This window comes from Chaetura pelagica, unplaced genomic scaffold (genome assembly GCF_000747805.2).
Source record: "Chaetura pelagica isolate M959 unplaced genomic scaffold, ChaPel_1.0 scaffold369, whole genome shotgun sequence".
Taxonomy (NCBI): domain Eukaryota; kingdom Metazoa; phylum Chordata; class Aves; order Apodiformes; family Apodidae; genus Chaetura; species Chaetura pelagica.
This window is the reverse complement of record NW_009970235.1, coordinates 301,137-321,041: the sequence shown is the minus strand read 5'-3', so window position 1 is coordinate 321,041 and position 19,905 is coordinate 301,137. Positions and strand designations below refer to the sequence as shown.

At 48.3% G+C, this 19,905-nt stretch overlaps 1 protein-coding gene across 1 annotated transcript in view; it reads right to left on the bottom strand.

The window, feature by feature from the left end:
• The window catches only part of HCN4 (hyperpolarization activated cyclic nucleotide-gated potassium channel 4), a 107,712-nt gene that overhangs the window by 1,912 nt on the left and 85,895 nt on the right, over window positions 1-19,905 (bottom strand). The window contains 3 exon segments of the mRNA XM_010005893.1: window positions 11,923-12,087; window positions 15,060-15,300; window positions 16,446-16,592. Coding sequence (XP_010004195.1) covers window positions 11,923-12,087; window positions 15,060-15,300; window positions 16,446-16,592 — 553 coding nt within the window.

Sequence of the window (19,905 nt, the reverse complement as noted above, 5' to 3'; positions counted from 1 at the left end):
TTGAGAGTAAAGCCAAAAGCTATATTTTTGTTTGCACTGGCAAAGGAAAACCTCAAAAATTTAAGTCCAGTGAAGACTCCTGAGCCATCAGCTACTTTCCAGAGACGCCTCCTCCTCATCTGCCTCATGCAACTTGCTCGCTCTGAAGTCGAGTATGTGTTTCTAGTTGAAAGGTAATTTCTTTGTGAATAAGGGACAGGAGGACTTTCTATGCTGGAAAAGCTCAGGTGGCCAAAGAGAACCTTCAGACATACTGCAACTACCACCTTGCTTGGCTGTGCCCTTCTAGCCCCAGCTTTAAGGAAACTGCAGGCTAGCAAACCTCCTGTTCCAGCTGGACTTCCTAGTCTGCAGCCAAGTATTAGCTCAGCACTTTGCCTCTTCAATGGGCTGGAAAATGTGGTGTAATGAGTGTGTCTGGCCTGAGAGTGCACCTGGCACTGAAGGGATGCACTCCCCTGGGCTGAGGGACAGAACCATCCAGTGCAGGGGGTGGGATGCTGCCAGTGATGCCCTTTCACCAGAGCACAAACACCTTCCCAAAGGAGAGGGTTCATGACATGGGCAGGCTCTCTGCAGAACAGCTTTGCTTCTCTGTTCTCAGAGCAGCACATGTGTGTCAGCCCTGGTTTAGAAGAAGCTGATATTTGCTGATTTGAATGATTTTCTTACAAAATTAATGTGGATTAGACCTCTTCTTCTTGCCTTTCTTGTTCTCTATTCTGACAACATATGCCAGCTTGAATTGATTACAGCACCTGCCTGTGGGTTTCCTCTTCACTGCTGTTTATTAAAGCTGTTTGGATTTCAAAGGTTCAGCCCAGAAAGATGTGTGTGTGTCTGTGTGTGTGCGCCTGTGCACACCTGGCCCCTGGTTGTGTGTCTGTGTGTGTGTCTATGTGTGTGCCTGTGCACACCTGGCCCCTGGTTGTGTGTCTGTGCACAGCTCCTGTGTGGCTGAGGCTCAGGGGGGAGCACAGAAGGGTCACCTCTAGATGAGGCACCAGCCACTTTGGATCACATCAATAGCTGTATTAACCCTCCTCCTGAACCAAATGTATCCTCAGGCCCTGCACCTCTGCTCTGAGTGAGATGCGATGGCTGCTGATTCCTCTCAGATCCCTCCCAGCTCCTGCACAGGACAAACAGCATCTTGCCAACTGCAGATTTACACAGCAGGAGGTAGCAGCAGGTATGGAATGGAGACCTGGATGTGGAAGGGCCTCTCTGCTTGTATTTCAACCTCCAAATCATGGAATTAAAGGTTGGCAGCACAGCTCAGGTCAACGAAGCTTCCTGCTTGTTCATTAGACTTGTCTCCACACTTCCATGAAATCACAACTTTCAAGACAAGGAAATCACTGATATTACTGACTAAGACCACAATATGATATTTCATTTGTCCCATACAGCATCCTAGTTTAAACTGGTCAGGTGACAGTTTCCCAGAAGGAATGGTTAAGAGTGGATTGCCATGTTGGGCTCCCAGTGACATTCCAGAGGAATTTCCTTTCAATCCTTTACCAGCCAGATCTCAGATCTTTATGTACAGATATGAATCACAAACTGGTTTGGGTTGGAAAGGACCTTCAAGATTATCCAGTTCCAACCCCCCTGCATGGGCAGGGACACCTCCCACCACACCAGGTTGCTCCAAGCCCCAGCAAACCTGCCCTTCAACACTGCCAGGGATGGGGCAGCCACAGCTTCCCTGGGCAACCTGGGCCAGGCTCTCACCACCCTCACACTCCACAATTCCCTCCTCATGTCTCACCTCAATCTCCCTCTTCCAGTATTCATCCCTTCCCCCTTGTCCTCTCCCTCCCTGCCCTTGTCCCAAGCCCCTCCCCAGCTTTTCTGGAGCCCCTTCAGGCACTGGAAGGTGCTCTAAGGTCTCCCTGGAGCCTTCTCTTCTCCAGGCTGAACACCCCAACTCTCCCAGCCTGTCTCCAGAGCAGAGCTGCTCCAGCCCTCAGATCATCTCTGAGGCCTCCTCTGGACTCGCTCCAGGAGCTCCATGTCCTTCCTGTGTTGGGGGCTCTAGAACTGGATATACATGGGTTACCTCTGTGCATAGATCAAATCCAGATTGTTGTTTGAGTTTTTGTAGTGTATGACATATCTCTTTGATCTGTTGCAGATAGGAGAGTCAGAGCGTAAGGACGTGCCTCTAATTGTAGCCAAATGTAAAATCAATCATCTGGCAGCAAAGAAACTCTGAAATGGCAGAGTGTTGAATATAACTAGTTCAGTTTCACCAGAAAAAGCTGAAACAACTGCATTATCTGTGCATAATTGCACAAACAAGGAGGAAACTGTAAAGTCCAAGGGAGATACCAGTCACTACCACATTTATGGGCAGGGAGGCACACAGAACCATGCTTTTGTGCTAGTGTTTAGCTGCAAAGCATGAAAAGGTACTGAAAACATCCACAAGAACCAGTCTTGAAAAACATCAGTGAATAAGTACAAAGTATTCAGCTTCTCTCAAAGAGGTGAGTTGATACCAGTTTGTAGGAACTGGCCTAGAACAGACAGCACTGGACATCTCCTGAACAGACAGCTCCTGGTTCTATCCACCATTCAGGCACACCAGAGGGAGCATGAATGTCACCTTTAAATTTAGGAGCATTTTTGCAATGAACAGTGATGTGGAGTGATATGTACAGAGAGTCAGGCTGCACAAGGACAGACAGTAATTTCCACCTGGAATCACATACGAACTCACAAACAAATTAGATCACAAATTGCTGCTTAAACAGAAACAGAAATACTAACTGCTCCCAGTCTGGAAAGAAGAAACAAGCAATCTAAATAAAATGGACAGGTAAGGGAGAAGCTGGGCAGCACACTTGAGGTGATGAGGGATTCAGATTGCAGGTCTGTGATTCTCTTTCTGGAGCTGAAGGTACAAATCCCAGCATGGGGAATGTGTAGCTCTCTTGCACAACTGCAAGGTCAGGAGGTGGATGGGAGAGGACATGCTGAGTCCAAAGCAGGCAGGCAAAAAAGTTGCCTTCCAACAGTTGCTTTCTTGAAAACAGACTGTAGCAAAATGGGGCTGAGGAAGCACAACCAGGGGTAGAAGAAGGAGAAACAGCAGACGTTGCTAGTGCAGCTCTCAGTCCCAGCAACTGCTCCCTGCTTCCACCATTACACCTCACCTCACTCTTTTAATTCCATCTCACCTGTCTTTGGCTTCTGATTTCCTTCTCTGTGCCTGAATAGCCTGCAATTTCCAGAGCTGCCCTGGATTCAAATGAGGACCCAGAGAGATGTTAATCAGAGCTGCACGGGTGAATTGAGGAGACTGATGTTCTGGGAGCTGGAGCTCTGGATGACACAGACAGAGCTGAACAGCAGAGTCTGGTTTCCTTGGCAGATCACTAACTAGGGAATATGCCAACATTTCCCAAACATGAAAACTATTTACTGGAAATGGTTTGATCAAAGCTCCTTAAGGTTCTGTCAGACTGAGAACATAATTCCAGCAAACACCTTGAAATGATTATTTTTGTTAGCTTTAAACCCCAACATTTATTTTTCCGTTGATATTGATATTTTCTCTTTTCCTGAGCCCAACTTGAATCTATCAACTCTTTCATTAGATCAAATTTTTCTTTTCTTTCTTTGCCAACAAAGTCTGAAATCTCTGCTCCAGAACACTTTAAACAAACAACTGAAAACATTCTTCCCATTACGGAAGGGAAGAGGAATTTTTCCAACCAAGTTTTCAAACTTGCAATTGTTTAGCAAACTCAAAAATTAATTGGTTCCACCATTCTACATAACTGCATCATTTACATGATGTTTCCATGCACCACTGTGAGTCTTATTAGTTGATTCTGGTGAAAACCCTCTTTCCAACTAGCACCAGATGAGAAGAAGCACCCAGCACAGCCCTGCTGGGACAGAGACATTTTCCTGGCAGGTCTGACTAGGGTCCTGCATGTAATAAAAGCCAAGAGTGGAACAAAGCAGTAGGAGTAAGTTTGCCTGGGCTGGTGCTTCTGAGATGATTTCTTCCCTTCATCTTTTTTAAGAAATTGCTCTCAGATTCAAATTCATTTTTCCTGCTCTCAATTTATTGCCCCAGCACAGGCCTCAAAAGGAGAGGAAAAAAAAAGGCAGCAATCAAAGGACTGGGAGGCTGATTAGTTTGGCTCTGTGTAACCTAACTGAAATGATGTTCTGTGGCTCACAGCTACACTCAGTGACCCGCAGAGGAGCCCTGTGTTCTTGCTAAGCCAGTGAGCAGCATGATTAGGAGAGAGGAAAAGGGACTCCTGCTTCTCTTTCAATCTAATCACCAAAGCACAGGAGCCTGCACGTTACAGTTTCTCCTTCTGTGTTGTTTATCCTACAGAAATTAAAGTGATGAGCAGAGTCCACCCAAGCATTCCTCCTAAACCTAGAACTCTACACATTTCCTGAGATGCCTTGGAGCTGCCATAGGAGCCATCCACAAGCACCCCATGCACCACCTCCCCACCCTGGCTGACCCTGAAGTAGCTCAAGCCCTCATCGAGGGCAAATGGCTTTTGACAAGCTGATGAGGGGACAACTGGGTGGCTCCCAAGCAGCCACTTGGGCTGGATGTGCCATGAACATGGCTAAGAGTCAGATTAAGGACTTAAGACTAAAAGGTCTATATGGCACAACTGATTTTTTTGTTCTTGTTTTCTGCTCCCAGCACATAGGCAGACAAAAAATCAGTACCATCCATGGTTTCTGGGTTCTAAAAACTCCCTATTTTCCACATTGCAACAAATAGGCTAAATACAAGGGGCAAAAGGAAGATATTTAGAGCCCAGAAGATGTTAACAGCAAAGCTACTGGTGCTTTGAAGTGCAGTGAGGTATGTAAAATTATGGAAACTAAGCAACTTGACATTGCTCCCACAATATAGAATTGCAAAGTCAGATTTCCCTCAACTGTAGACAGCACACAAAAGAACAGGGAGAAAGGCTCATGCAATTTTATAAAAGGAGCCAGCACTCAACAATAATTCTTCTATCAAATAATCAAAATTAGCCTTCTCTTGTTAAAATTCTACATGGGCACAGGGGAAATCAGCTGTGACTTTCTGTTCATTTCTCTATTCAGTTCTCTCAAACCCACTGGCTGCAGTTTAAGAATTCAGGTCACTGAATTGCTTTCTGAATTTGCATGTATTTGAAATAATCTCACTTTATGAGGCTGGCCTATGCCCTGGCATGCTGTCCAAGTGGCTGCCCCCTGGTTACTTCTTTCAGGTCTTTGCTTCTTATTATTCACCCAAGGGGGAGCTGAGCACTCTGCCTGCATCACTGGTTGCAGCAAAGGGCTCGCAGCTCTTTGCAGCTTTGAACATGCTCTTTGCCTTCCCCTGCCCAGGAGTGACTTGTGTCCTGAGCTGCTGTCCTGTGGCAGTTCTGCTGGCTGCCATGTCCCCAGAGGGGCAAGACAGCAACTGGAGGCAAAGAAACCCTGGACATCTCAAAAACTGGCAGTTTGCCACAGCTGCCTCTAGGCCCCCTGGGAACTCTTCTGCCCTGGGACTACACTGGTTGGAAGGTCTCACTGCACCAGCTCTTGCTTCTGTCTTAGGGGCCACATACACAGGGAAATGAGCTGGAACAGAGATTTCAAAACAATTCTTCACTCCCAATATATGTGCTCTTTTCCTGCTCAAGCCTGACTTTCTCTCAAAAGTTAAGTTAACCCCCACTGAACTGTTCTAACTGTGATGCTGAGGTTTCTGCTCAGAACTGAAGTAGATCTTGAAAGCAAAGCAAGCCAGCTGGATCAACTGAAAGAGCATCCCCAGAGAAGTTCAGTGCACTTAACAAATCTGCTCTAGAAATCAATCCAGGTTAACTTTCCTGAGAGCCTGGCTGTGTAAATCCATTACAAACTGGACGTGCAGCTCCCCATGAGCTGCTCTGCAGTGCCTGCCATCTGTGGGCTCTGATGCCACGACAGGTAGCAGGCAGCACGCACCTGAGTGCTGCAGCTTCACCTCTCTCATGCTAAAGCTGTATCCTTTCAACTCTGGTGGTACATCCCAAGTACAACAATATCTCCTCCATTACACCTGTACACAGGGGGGTTATTGCAGGAAAGTTGAAAGGGAAATAAATGGCATCAGTGTAGAGCCCACTGTACTGGGGAGGTTAGTGGACTCTGATTTCTTATCACCAGCTTAACAAACAATAAGGAGTTAAAGAATTAAAAAATGGACAAAAAATGGACAATTCCCTGTCTTTCCAAGTAGAGGTCTTCCCTCCCAGTACAGCTCATGCCTGCCACTGATTGTTTCTCCTCTCCCATAAGTCAAACTGATAAATTCCAGAATATATGGCATCTCTTTTAATAAAGCAGACAGACCACAGCCTTTAACTGGGCCAGGCTGCTGTAGGTCAAATGATACAGAGTGAATAATGCTACCTGAGCAATCTATGACAGGTAAACAAAAACTAAAACAAATTAAGCCTCTCCCTCCCAGCCTTTACAGTTATGCCCATCATACAGAGCTCTGCAGGAAAAAAAATAATGAATTTATATAGCTATGTAGAGCAAACTGTTTGTGAATATCCATGAGAGGGTGTCAGAGCTCTGCAATCCTGGAGGGCCTGTGCTGCCTCAAGCATGGTGTCCTGGCTGCTCCCTATCACTGCAGGCTGCAGCCAGGGAGCTGCCTGCTCCTCAAGTGGCAGAAGTGCTTGTGTCTGGAGCCAAAGCTCCTGCACTCAATTCTCAGTGCCCTGCTGGAGCTGACAGCTGTGACAGGGACAGATTTTGAAAAACTCTGGACATTCTGGCACAGCTTTTCTGTTAGTTGTGTGCTTTGCAGTCTGGTCTGGTTGTAGATAGCTACTGGACTGCCTTCAAGGCAGGAAAAGTCTCCTGAGTCTAGAGGTTTGGTTGATGAGCAGGTCTTACTTCACATAATTAAAGAGGGGTTGATGATAATTTTAAAAGGTGTTGGAATGGTAACTTGTTGTCTGAGCAGATGTTTGATGCAGATAGCAAAGAGCTGTGGATATAGATCTCTAAATATAAAAGGAATCCAGTAAGTCAGGGGACCCATGGAAATGGGGCACAAATATACTGTCTCTTCTACCACTACCCCAACTTTGTGCTTCTGCTTAACATCCCCCAGCCAGCCATCTGTGGTACTGCTGACTCCTGCCTGGAACACCAGACTTTCCAGAAAGCTTGCACCCTGGAAGGTAGACATGAGTTGGGATAAACTGAAGTGACCAAGTTCACTTACAAATTCCAATACAGGTCTCCTGAGATCTTATCACCATCCCCCACTGTTCACTCTCTTGGGAAATCTTAGGCTTTATTTTCCTTCTAGAGATGCACGAGACATGGTATTTCACCTTCAGGTGAACAGCCTTGCCAGTTCACCTCAATTAAGCTGAAGTAATCTGCATTCCCTGATACCTTTCCTTAGGCTAAACAGAACAGACTCAGTCTGAGCCTTCACTGCCAAATAAAAAGAGATTAAAATATTCATTTCCTGCTTCAGTCCAAGCCCTGCACATCTGTGGTGGATGGTGCTCCCAAGGGGTCAGTCACTTCAGCCATCTTGGATGGCCACCTTAGAAGAAGACAAATCACACTCTTAGCTGCCTTCTTCTCTCTGCTGACTACCCATGTCAGATCCAGATCTACACATTGTAGTGTTGGAAATGATGGGAGAGGATTCCAAGTCAGAGGAGTATATAAACTGGTATTTCAACTTGGACTCCTCATAAACAGTTATGTTTGTGGGTTACTCAGGTGATCAGAGAGGACACAACACAGGAGAAGCTGTTACCTGTTAGTCCCTGATACCCCCACCTGCTCAGTACTTGGATACTCAGACACTTCTTTAAAGGACTGAGCAGAGTTCAATGTGATTTTGAAATCAAGCTTTCTCTCAAAGCACATACACTTTAGCAGGGCATACCTGGGCAGCTTGTATTTTTACACCACCTGTGCCTGTGTCAGCAACTTCAACTAAGAAGCATATCAATATAAATTCGCTTATGACCAAATCTGCTTGATCATCTCACATGTGCAGCTCTTTGGGGGTTATTCACCTGCATACAGCAAACAAATTTGGGACTACAATGTGGATGGAGTATAAATTTATGCTGAGATCATATTGTTTGAATGATACACATCTCATTTATTCATCTGATCTTGCAGAGCAGCTGCCACAAGAGAGCAGGCTTCAGAGCCTGAGCTCCACCTCTGTTAGTATTATTTTCCCTATGGAAGAGATGAGGAACTGAGGCACAGAGCAAAGGCATGACAAGGACAAACAGAGAACGTGTGGCAGAGCTTGGCACAGGTCCCAGATCTTCTCATTCCCAGCTCACCTGGCCCACCACAGGCCAGCCCTTCCTCTGAGGCAGCAGAACCCAGACTGTTTGCCATGACCTGGACAAGCAGGGTTGCAAAGCCAGAAGGATTTCAATGGCACAAGCATGGTTATGAGTTGATAAATAGGGTGCCCGGTCAAAAAGTGTTGTGGCTGGTTTGTATGACAAAGCTTTTAAAACTTCTACCAGCATAATATCCTGCACAGACACTCTTGTACCACAAAAATATTACCTAATTAGAGACTGTGTTTGTGTTGTCTTAGCTTTTCTGTTTTATTTTTTTTTAGTATCTGCAATGCCTGGGGAAATGGAAGGCACTTTTAATCCTGGGCTAACTGGGATCCTCCTAGCAAAACATATGCAACTGGCATTCAAATTGTGGTGAAAAATTCCTGATGAAAATGAAAACAGAACTTCCTCTGGCTGTAAGTATTAGTGCAGCCCTCAACAGTGACCTAGATAAGGATGGAAGCCACCTTATGACAGACACCCATGGGCTTTGTTACTGCACAACGAAGGATGGAAAATAATTGCCCCCCAGTATTTTTTAAAAGCATCAGGGAGTTTTGATTCAACAACATCCACAACCTGTGCTGTATTTACTTTCAATGAATGTTTCAGGGGTTGTGTTTTACAAGTGCAAATAGTTGTGAAAATCTAATTTGAAGCTTCAATGGTCACTGAAAGCCAGTTCCAGGGCCAGTAAGGAAGAGAATGATGAGACTTAACGTAACTAACTGACACATCACAAACTGGGATGGTTTGCAAATGCTTGTCAGATCAAGAATTACTCACTGGAGGAAAGAGCACATCAGTTCAACACACAAATACTACATGGGATTTTACAGCTTGGTCAGAGGAAAAAGGAAAAAAATTAACCAGTGATCAGCTTAATTTCCTTGAGTCTCAGTCTTCAGGCCTGGAGCCTGAGCTAGGCATGTCATGTTCTGCTGTCTGGGAATTCTTCAGAGTCTGAAGTAACTCAGAGAGCAGTTAAGCAGGGACACAAATCTTTCTTGAATCCCAGCTTTAGTAAATTCATGGAGTATAATCCCTTTTACTTTTTAAAGAGCTCCACAAGCGACCAAACACTTGGGAAACTTCTTCCCCAGCCATGTATGGCACAGGCAGGATGCCAACATCAATTCCCGCTAACAACAGAGGTGAGAAGGACACATCACCAGGCTCTCAACTGAGGACTGATGGAGCTGACAGCTCCCTGGGGGGCTGTGTCCCTCATGCTGCTGCCCTGCCCCACTCCCAGCAGGAGGAGAGGGACATACAGCTCAGGGTTCATCTGCCCCTCTCCTCCACTCTGCCTGGCCTCAGGCTTCAAACTGCATTTGATCTGCAAAGGAAATGCTCCATCACACCTCCAGCCAACCAGGACTGGTCCTTGTTGCTTCAATGGATGAAGTGTTACCTTCTCATTTTGTTTCCCTGCTACCTAGACAAGCTTGGATCATGCTTTCCAAATCCTCCATGGAGCAGGTAATCCTGCAAACATCTCTCCAGTCACTGTGACTGATGGGACTGGGATTTTTCTCCCTGCTCTCTTGATTCCTCACTGCACTGGATGGATGTTGTCCTGGTACCAGAACAATGACAAAGGCCTCTGAATCATGTCATGTACTCAGTGTGGCATGGACATGTCACCTAGGGAGAAGGGAGTTAGTGAATGCACCACTGACTTTGGAAAGCAGCTCCCATTTGCTTCCAGCTTGGGTAGAGATCCTGAGCTGAATGTAACATGAACCAAAAATATCACCCTGCTTCTCTTCATACCTGGATTTTTTGAACTGCTGTTCCATAACTTCAGTCCCACAGAAAAATCCCTCTAACGTTCAGAGAGAAGCTCAGCAGGACACTGTCATCTTGACTTCCCTAAGCAGTCCCATGCTTTGCCACATACACGTTACACAGCTCCTGCACTGCTCTGTCTGGATGGTGCATGTTCCAGGGGAAGGTGAAGAAAAGCCTTCTTTATAAAGACAGGGATTTCCATGGGATCTGCCAGTTTCAGCAGGGTGTGCATTACTCCCTTAGGCTCTTTTGGGAAATTACAGCCAAGGAGTGTTGGGCACAAGGGGGTTGGAAAGTGCTAAGAAGATACTGTTTTGCAATAGTAGGGGAAGTAACGTTGAGGGAACAAGCAGCAAGTGTGATTGCCAGGGAAACAGGAGTGGCACTAGCATTTTCAATCCACAGCCCTGATGATCTCTCTGCCTTTTATCTGGCACCAGGACTGCTGTTGTCTCAGGTTAGAGAATGGTAGGAGGAGGGGAGAACAATGCACCAAAGGACCTGTTATTCCAGGTGCTCTGTGCCACCTTCTGACCTTAAGTTGACATTTTGCAGCTGTCTGTGGCAGGGGGAAGAAGCATGTGAGATTCTTTCTGCTGGTTCAGAATTTTCCATTCATTTTAGTTCTGTGCAGTGGCACACAGAGCACAGCATGCCCTGCCCACCTGCACGCAGGCCCAGAGAGCACCAGGCTAGGAAGCTGAGCAGCACTGACTACCTAAAGCTGAAGAATCTGAGATAAAGCTGGCCAATCCCTGGTGGCATCTGGCATTAAATTTTCTTAGTGGTATGTGAAGTCTAATTTAAATAACCCAAGTGATGGGACTATTGCCACTTACACCAGGGCCTCATTAGTGTACGCTTTGCCAAACTACATATTTAGCTCATAACCCTTCCCTCAGGGATCACGCTTTCTGATCTGCAGCAGGTAATCAGATGCACAGAATACAATGTTCCTGGCATGAAAAGCCCCAGAGGCACTGCACCCCTTGCTGGGATGCCAACTTATTCCCTACCCCCTCACCCCATTATCCTCCTTGCCTTCTGCATTGTCCTCAGACCTGCACTGACCTTCTTGATTCTGAAAAGCAATGAAACTGCACGTAGTTTTAAGAGATGTATAATAAGAAGCTAACGAAATTAGACTGGGACTCTGAAATGCTCAGTCCTCAGCTCTGCAAAAGCTTCTTGCATGACCTTGCATAAGTCACTTTATCTTTCAGTGTTAAACGTCTCTAGTTGTGTCCAAGGAATGTTATCCTGGTCTTCTCTAGTTAGACATGGATGTTTGCAGCACAGGTTGTGTCTCCCACGGGACAGGAGAGCAGCCTGGGATGGATCACTAGGAACTGTAACAACCCAGTAATACTCTTTGGTTAATTGTGTTTACTTTGGGCTGTGGGAGGTTGGGTTTTGATCAATTGTGCATTTACACATTCTGAGCTAAAATTCAAAATCAAGTGAATTGCCCAGGGTGGCCCTGATGGCCTCAGATCTCAGGTCATCAAAAAGACCTCTTGGAAATGAATGGAAGTAGGAGCTGGCAGAAATGTGCACGTGTGAGAGCGAAGGAGAGAGAAGGCTGTGGACTTAACTGACTGTGAATGGGGCTCCTTGTAGATGCTGAAGTCAGACAAGGAGAGACAGGCTGGGATCTCCTTCAGTTCACAACTCCAGCCAAGGAACCAAGGACCAAGCCTGGAGACGTGGTGCTGGGGCAGCAGGTACTGGGAAGGAGACCCCCACACCTTCCACTTACCAATTCTGTCCAGCCTGTCAAGAGCCACGGTTTCAAAAGCTCTCCGCATCATGGGATACTCCTCCAGCACCTCGTTGAAGTTGTCCACGGAGAGGGAGTAGAGGCGGCAGTAGGTGTCAGCGCGCACGCTGGCCGTGCGCCGCCCCCGCGTCAGCAGGCAGATCTCTGCAATGAAACACCAGCCTGAGAACATGGGACAGACACCAGCACCCCTGGCACTATCACTCCCAAGCAGTCCTGCCTGCCACCCAGCGTCCTGGCTAGCTGGACTCTGTGCTGTCCCACCGCAAACATGAAGAGGGGTGGTTTTCTGCAGGAGCATTTTAAAATGCCAGGGGGCTCAGCTGCGACAGCTGCTACACACACTGCACCTCAGGGAGTCTGCTGGTCTCATCAGCCAGGGAAGTTTAGTTATGGTGGATTATCAAAGACACCAGACTGGAGAAGCTGTTCTTCTCCAGCTCCTCATGGGCAGAGGGAGCAGAAGGTCAAGCTGTGCTCTCACTGAAGCCAGTTGTCTCTCTAGATCTGTGGAAAAGGCTCTGTGCTGGCCTGTGCCTTTAGTGCCTGGTAGTGATGTTGATCCCCACGCCCACAACATTCGACTCTTCAAAATTCTTGAGGTCTTTTGCTACAAGCTTAAAGATTGTCTGGGAAAGCCAACTTGGTGGCATCTATCAACTCCTGGTGCATTTACACTGCAGTCACCTGCTCCCAGGAGGATGCTCAGCTGGTTACAGAACAGAAAGCCCGATTACCATCAATGTCTGACTTGGGCACAGACATTCCTTGAACACTCAGCAGAGCTCCTGAGTCCTGCTTTTCCACTGATTACACAGAGTACAGGCAGAGACAGGCACTTAAGGACAGATGGTGTGACCAGAAGACTGACAGCACCCTTTCTCTCTGCCGTATGTTGGGTGTCAATCCACCAGCACCGCTCTCAGGATTAATCTGGATCTACCCCAAAGCACTGGTACAGCAGCACTAGAGGGTTGTAAGGTGCAGTATTAGGCTGCTTTCCCAAGGAAAAGATGCTGATGAGACTGTGCTGGCTTTGAACATGTGAGAGGAGTTTTGTGTGTGGTGTCTGAACCACACTGAATGTCACAGACATTCAGAGTCAGGGTATCATGGAATCAGGGAATGGGTTGGGTTGGAAGGGACACTCAGGATCATCTAGATCCAACCCCCTGCATGGGCAGGGACACCTCCCACCAGCCCAGGTTGCTCCAAGCCCCAGCCAACCTGCCCTTCAACACTGCCAGGGATGGGGCAGCCACAGCTTCCCTGGGCAACCTGGGCCAGGCTCTCACCACCCTCACACTCCACAATTCCCTCCTCATGTCTCACCTCAATCTCCCCTCCCAGCACACTGACCCCATTTGCCAGGGACATGCAAAATCCTTGTACTCCAGGTAGGTGCAGACAGGTTGTTTCAGAGCAAGGAAGCTGTGAGCAAGGAAATGCATGGTAGGGGTATTTTAACAGAGGAAAGTCCTTACAGAAGGGGAAAGCAGGTTTCATTCTGCCCCATCTCAGTGGGCATTCAGTATTGTGGTGCATTCAGTACTGAGACATGCATCTACCAGACTTCTCTCTGTCTTGGGCTGTCAGTGAGGTCTCTACAGGGGTCCAGTAGGAGGGGTGTCTCTGGGTTATTCCTAAGAGCAATACCCTAAATCTTCTCTTAGTCTTTTCTGACCTCATGCTGGTTTCACTGGTGCAGAGCTCTGCTGCTGATCCATTAGCCTGCCTGCTGACCCTCATGACATTCTGCTGAGCCACAGGCTGCAGAGATGATGGACTATGTCTTTTCCTCCGTGTTTACACACTGCCTCCTATGATAGATGCCCACCAGCAGGACAAGGAGCACTATAGATTTGCTTGGTGAACTGAGAATGCTCCATTTTTTTTCTTCAGGTTCTCAGCTTCACAGATTTGTCAGTTTGCTTGGGGCAAAAATAAATTAACCCAGGAGAACTAAGTTTCCCTTCTCTGTTTTGTTATTATTTCTGATCCAGACTTCTGCACTGCCCATGAGTCCTGGTTGCCTCCCATTGCCAAATCTACTCTATGGGGAGTTGCAGAACAGGTGAGATTAAAAGAGACAGAGAGGGGGGAAGGAGGAGGTGCCTGAGGTGTCAGTTCCACAGGCTGACATCCCTGTGTGTCTAGGACAAATTAATCATAGAATCACAAACTGGTTTGGGTTGGAAGGAACCTTAAATATCATCCAGTTCCAACTCTCCTGCATGGGCAGGGACACCTCCCACCACACCAGGTTGCTCCAAGCCCCAGCCAACCTGCCCTTCAACACTGCCAGGGATGGGGCAGCCACAGCTTCCCTGGGCAACCTGGGACAGGCTCTCCCCACCCTCACACTCCACAATTCCCTCCTCATGTCTCACCTCAATCTCCCCTCTTCCAGTTTTCATCCCTTCCCCCTTGTCCTCTCCCTCCCTGCTCTTGTCCCAAGTCCCTCCCCAGCTTTCCTGGAGCCCCTTCAGGCACTGGAAGGTGCTCTAAGGTCTCCCAGGAGCCTTCTCTTCTCCCGGCTGAACACCCCAACTCTCCCAGCCTGTCTCCAGAGCAGATCTGCGCCAGCCCTCAGATCATCTTCATGGCCTCCTCTGGACTCCCTCCAAAAGCTCCATGCTCTTCTTAAGTTGGGAGCCCCAGAACTGGACTCAGCACTGCATGGGGGGGTCTCACCAGAGACAAGTATAGGGGGAGAATTCCCTCCCTGGCCCTGCTGACCATGCTGCTTTTGCTGCAGCCCAGCACATGGTTGGTCTCTGGGGTCCAGCACACGGAGCTCATGTTGAGCTTATCTGCCATCACCCCCAAGTCCTTCTCCCCAGGGCTGTTCTCAATCCATTCTCCACCCACCCTGAGTCTGTGCTGGGGATTGCCCCAACCCAGGTACAGAACCTTGCACTTGGCCTTGCTGAACTTCATGCAGTTTGCATGAGCCCACCTCTCCAGCCTGTCAAGGTCCCTCTGGATGGCCTCCCTTCCTTCCAGCATGTCACCTCACCCCACAGCTTGGTGCCATCAGCAAACCTGCTGAGGGGGTTAAGGAACACAAGAGCAACAGCAGGGGGCATCAGTAAAGGTGACTGATAAACACACACCTCCAAAGTAGGAGCCATCTGCCAGCTTGGTCTCCTTGTTGCCTTTGGTGAGGACGCTCACCACCCCGTGCTGGATGAAGTACATCTTCTTGCCAATGGTGCCCTCCCGGATGATGTAATCCCCGGGCTGGAACACCTCGAACCGCAACTTGGTCAACATGGATGTCACAAAGTTGGGATCCGCGTTGGCAAAGAGGGGCATGGAGGCCACCAGCTTCCGGCAGTTGAAGTTGATGATTTCCTGACCACCACGTGATCCAAAAGAGAGAGAGAGAAAGAGAGGGAGAGGGGGTGGAAAGGGGGAGAAATGATGCGACAGGGAGCAGAAAAGACACACACGTATTTAGTCAAAACATGTTAACCTGGGAAGATCCCCTCCTTGATCTGTACATTAGGAAGTGGAAAACAAAACACTGCTCCCTTAGTCTGGCTCCCCCAGCACAGGCTGGAACAGGCTCTGGATGCTGGGAGCATGCAGTGGTGTGAGCTGGAGCTGCCAGCTTGACACCAGGCTCCACTGCTTTCATTCACACACTTTCTCCTGGAGTAGGGATGATCCTCCCAGCCTCCAAGCACCACCAGCACACCTCTTCCTGCAGGAAGCTCTGGGCTGGGAGAGAGGTGGAGAGCACTGGTGAAATGCTGCATGAAAAAAACCAGGGCTCCTCTCTGGGAAAATGTTATAACTCACCTTGGCAGCCCTATGTTCTCTCTTGTCCTTCCTTGTCAATGCGATATTAAACAGCACCAACGTGCCAAGGGGTCAGAGAAAGAATTATCCTGGGCAGATGGGGACGATATCAAGAGAGGGGAGGGAGAGGTGCCCACCAGTCACTGGGGCATGGGCTGGATCATCAACCTCAGATGAAGAAAACCCAATTCAGCTGTTCAGCTGTCATAGAGCAGACAGGGACTGTGCCTCCTCCCGTGGCTTGGTGTCACTTGGAGGGTATGACAGCACTTTCCACTGCACAGGAGCTGCCCGCTGCCATGTCAGCTCAGACTCAGAAAGTGGCAGAAAGTGGCATTGAGCGAATCACCTCAGCACAATTCTCCCCAGCCAAGCAGTGGGGAGGACAGCCTCCCCCTCTGAATCAAACTGTCTCCGACAAAGACAAAACCACGCTATGGACCATGTTCTTCTTGGCCTTGCTCTCCCAGGAAGTCAGACACAGCACAGGAACAGGTACAGCCCCAAGCAAAACGTGGCCTTAACGGCTGCTCAGACTCACGGATGTCGGATTGACACTAGAGCACACACAGAACCAGTGCTAGTGGGAAAGCTGGCCTTCCACCACTCCCAGCAACTGATGGTGTCCTCTGCAAAGCACCGAGAGCTCCAGAGATGCCAGGAACATGCACTGCCCATTCCCCACCCCTCCTTACCTCTCGGAGGGGCTCACTCAGCTCTCCCAGGATGCTCTCCTCATCAAACATCTTCCCCTGGTAACGGTGCTCGTAGTAGTCGTGGATGCGCTGCCGCATGTCCGCAGGGAGCTTGTGGAAGGACATGTACTGCTCCACTTGTTTGTACTGTGCAGGGGGCAGAGGAAGAATTACCAGGACAGGCAACACATGGCATACACTCATGGACGAGCACATGCTAGACTATACCCATACCTTCACACCAAGCCAGGCCCAGGCCCAGAAATCAGGAGCAGGAAAGAGCAACTGTCTGAACCGGAGAGTTTGCAGACACCTTTGTTATATCCCCCATGTTTGAGCCTTTAAACTTCTCCTCAGCCAGCTACACTGTGGAGACAACTGCTCATTCCCTGGATGCTGAGCAGCTCAGGCCCCTGTTCTCCTCTACACACACAGCACAAGATGGGAGCAGAGATGAGTAAGAAGTGCTTAGCTGGGAATTTCCTCTCAGCAAAGTAAAGCTGAGCAAAGACTGTCCAAGCCCTGAGCAGAAAGAGAGCATGAGGTCACTGTGCCCTCAGCAGAAGGTGTGTGACCTGGCAGTGTGGCTCTAGGGCAGTGAGTGCTGTGCAGCACTTTGAGGCCTCAGCCCAGTACAGAAACCCACAGTACCAGGGCTGTACAATCCAGAACACAGTCCTGTGCTGGATGTTCATGGCCACAGACAAACTGAAGGACACACACAGACAGAAATGTGACAGTTGCTGGTTGGAGCCGCAGTACCCCTGGCCTGCTTTTCCTCTCCTCTGTGTTCCTGTCTGCCCAGCTATGACAGCACCTTTGCCTTCCCACCCAGGGCTGCACAGACATTCCATACCTTTTGCTGGGTCCCTATTGCCCCCCCCATGCCATCCAACCTGTCTGCATCTTTACTTTATGATTTGCGTTTCCATCGTGTCATTTAGCGGGGAAGACAAGGGCACACTGACTGATGCCAGAGCAGGATTTGGGAATGGATGGTGCTTTCTATGTGTGGGTGTGCAAGAGACAAGTGCAAATGACACTTCCTCAAGGACACAGGACTGTAAAAAGCTCCCCTTGCCATGAAGGTGCTGCAGGGACAAGGTGTGTGTGTCCCAGTGGCCATGCTCCCTCCCACTGGTATGCAGCACAGAATATGAGCATGGATCATACTAAATAGTACTGACTAAAGGCCTGTGCTCCCCCTTTGCCATCCTTCTTCTCCCTGACAAATCTCTCCCTAAGTGTCCCTTTACTGCAGCTTGTGCTGAAGTGCTTAATTACCAAACTTCTGCTCATTACAGACCTCCCTGCACACACCAGTGTCACTCTGCTCTCAGTACAGTCTGTGCTGGCACTGCCTTGCATGCTAACAACTTGATCTGCACCAGAGAGGGGAAGGAATTACTCTGAGAAGCCAAGGTGGCAGAGGGGACACTCGGGGTTTCCTGGCATTTCCAGAGCTTTTTGTCTGTAGCTAGCAGCAGAGGAGCTGGCTGTAAATATTCATGATCACTACAGCATGATCAAAGTCAAGTAAGTCATCACCCCCCCACCCGGGGAGCCAGGCAGAGAATTAGCAATGAAGGCTGCACTGTATTATTTGGATTGCTGGAGTTCTGGAGGGACTGGCAGGATGCTGTGTCAGGCAGTGCTGAGCTGGGTGCTGCACACTCTGCACCTCAGGACACAGGAAGATCAAGGGAGCAGAAACCAACACTGCCCAAGTGGACAACTCGCTGGATAAGGATACAACCTAAGGATAGTTGTCAGGTACCGCTGCAGGATTTCAGGCATTCATGGGACCTGGGAAATTGGACACAGGATATGCAGGGCACTCATTATGGAAAGGGAAATCATTAGGCACTATTTTTGCTGACTCAGGTTTATGAAACTGATCCTGAATCCACAAACAGGTCTGCTTGTTTCAATGCTGCATTTTTGTGGAATTGCTAAAAATATCACCTTATACTCTCAGTTTTAGCCCAGTGTCTTCAATTGAAACATTGACCAGTGTCACAAGATGCCTCTTGTCACCTGCTGCCAGCCACCTGCCCACTACCCCTCTTCTTTCCACTGAAAGCTCTTGTAATCAATCTTCAGCTGACCTCTGCTTCTTAGGAAAAATACTCCCAGCTTCTCAGATTTACTAGCAAAGGTTGGATGGGGTGACTCAGACTCTTTGTTTATTCACTACTGTACATGGATTTATTGCTTTGTAACACAGAGCAATAAATTACTGCTCTGCAAAGTCCCTAGGGCTTGTCAGATTCTCCTACCATCACTGTCCCTAGGTAAGTAGAAGAGCAAGACCAGGAAAATATACTTCACCAGAAAAAGAGGTTCTGCTTCCAATTCCAAATTTAAAACATGGTTATAAAAGAAAAATGGGATATAAGAAACCATAATTCTCTGTTACAGTTAACAAGAGGTACACATCTTGGCTCTCCTGTCTTTGCTATGGCTACTTCCCCTCACCCCTGCCAGCTGGAGTTTTGTGGGCTCTTCACTCTCCCTTGCACTGGAGTCCTGCACAGGTGCTCAGAAATACAAGCATCAACGTCTTCTCTCTGCCTGGTAATCAACCAACATCTCCAAGTCCTTTTCCTCTCCATCTCCAGGGAGACCTTAGAGCACCTTCCAGTGCCTGAAGGGGCTCCAGGAAAGCTGGGGAGGGACTTGGGACAAGGGCAGGGAGGGAGAGGACAAGGGGGAAGGGATGAAAACTGGCAGAGGGAGATTGAGGTGAGACATGAGGAGGAAATTCTGGGCTGTGAGGGTGGTGAGAGCCTGTCCCAGGTTGCCCAGGGAAGCTGTGGCTGCCCCATCCCTGGCAGTGTTGAAGGGCAGGTTGGATGGGACTTGGAGCAACCTGGTGTGGTGGGAGGTGTCCCTGCCCATGCAGGGGGTTGGATCTAGATGATCTTTAAGGTCCTTTCTAACCCAAACCATTCCATGATTCTCTGATTCTAATCATGCGGTGAAAATCAACAGCAGAGTGTGTGGGGTGTGAAGACTTTACCCGATAAGCCTGAATTTACAGGTCTTCCTTTTTTAACTGAGGGCCTGACACCATGCCAATCTGGCACTCTTTAAAGCCACTTGCTGCTCCCTTGAGCTCCTTTCAGAGGTGGTCAGGTCTAACCTGCCAGCCCCCTTTTGCCACCTTCCACCCTTGCATTTCTCTGTTCAGTCTTCCTACTTGTCTCCATGTCCTCAGTCTGACCTGTGCTCAGAGGAAGGCACAAAGATTAGTGGCCTCTCTGAGTCCAACTAAAAAGACTCATTGAGGAATTATTTAAATCTCTCTGAAGACAATTGAGTTCATTTAAATCCTAACTCATTTTCTTAAGTCTGTTTTTCCTCAAAGAAGCCCTTGAAGGAAGTATTAATATATCAAAAGGAAACCATTTAGCTGAGTATTTTTCCTTCTATAACTGGCCTCTTTCCCTACTTTTCT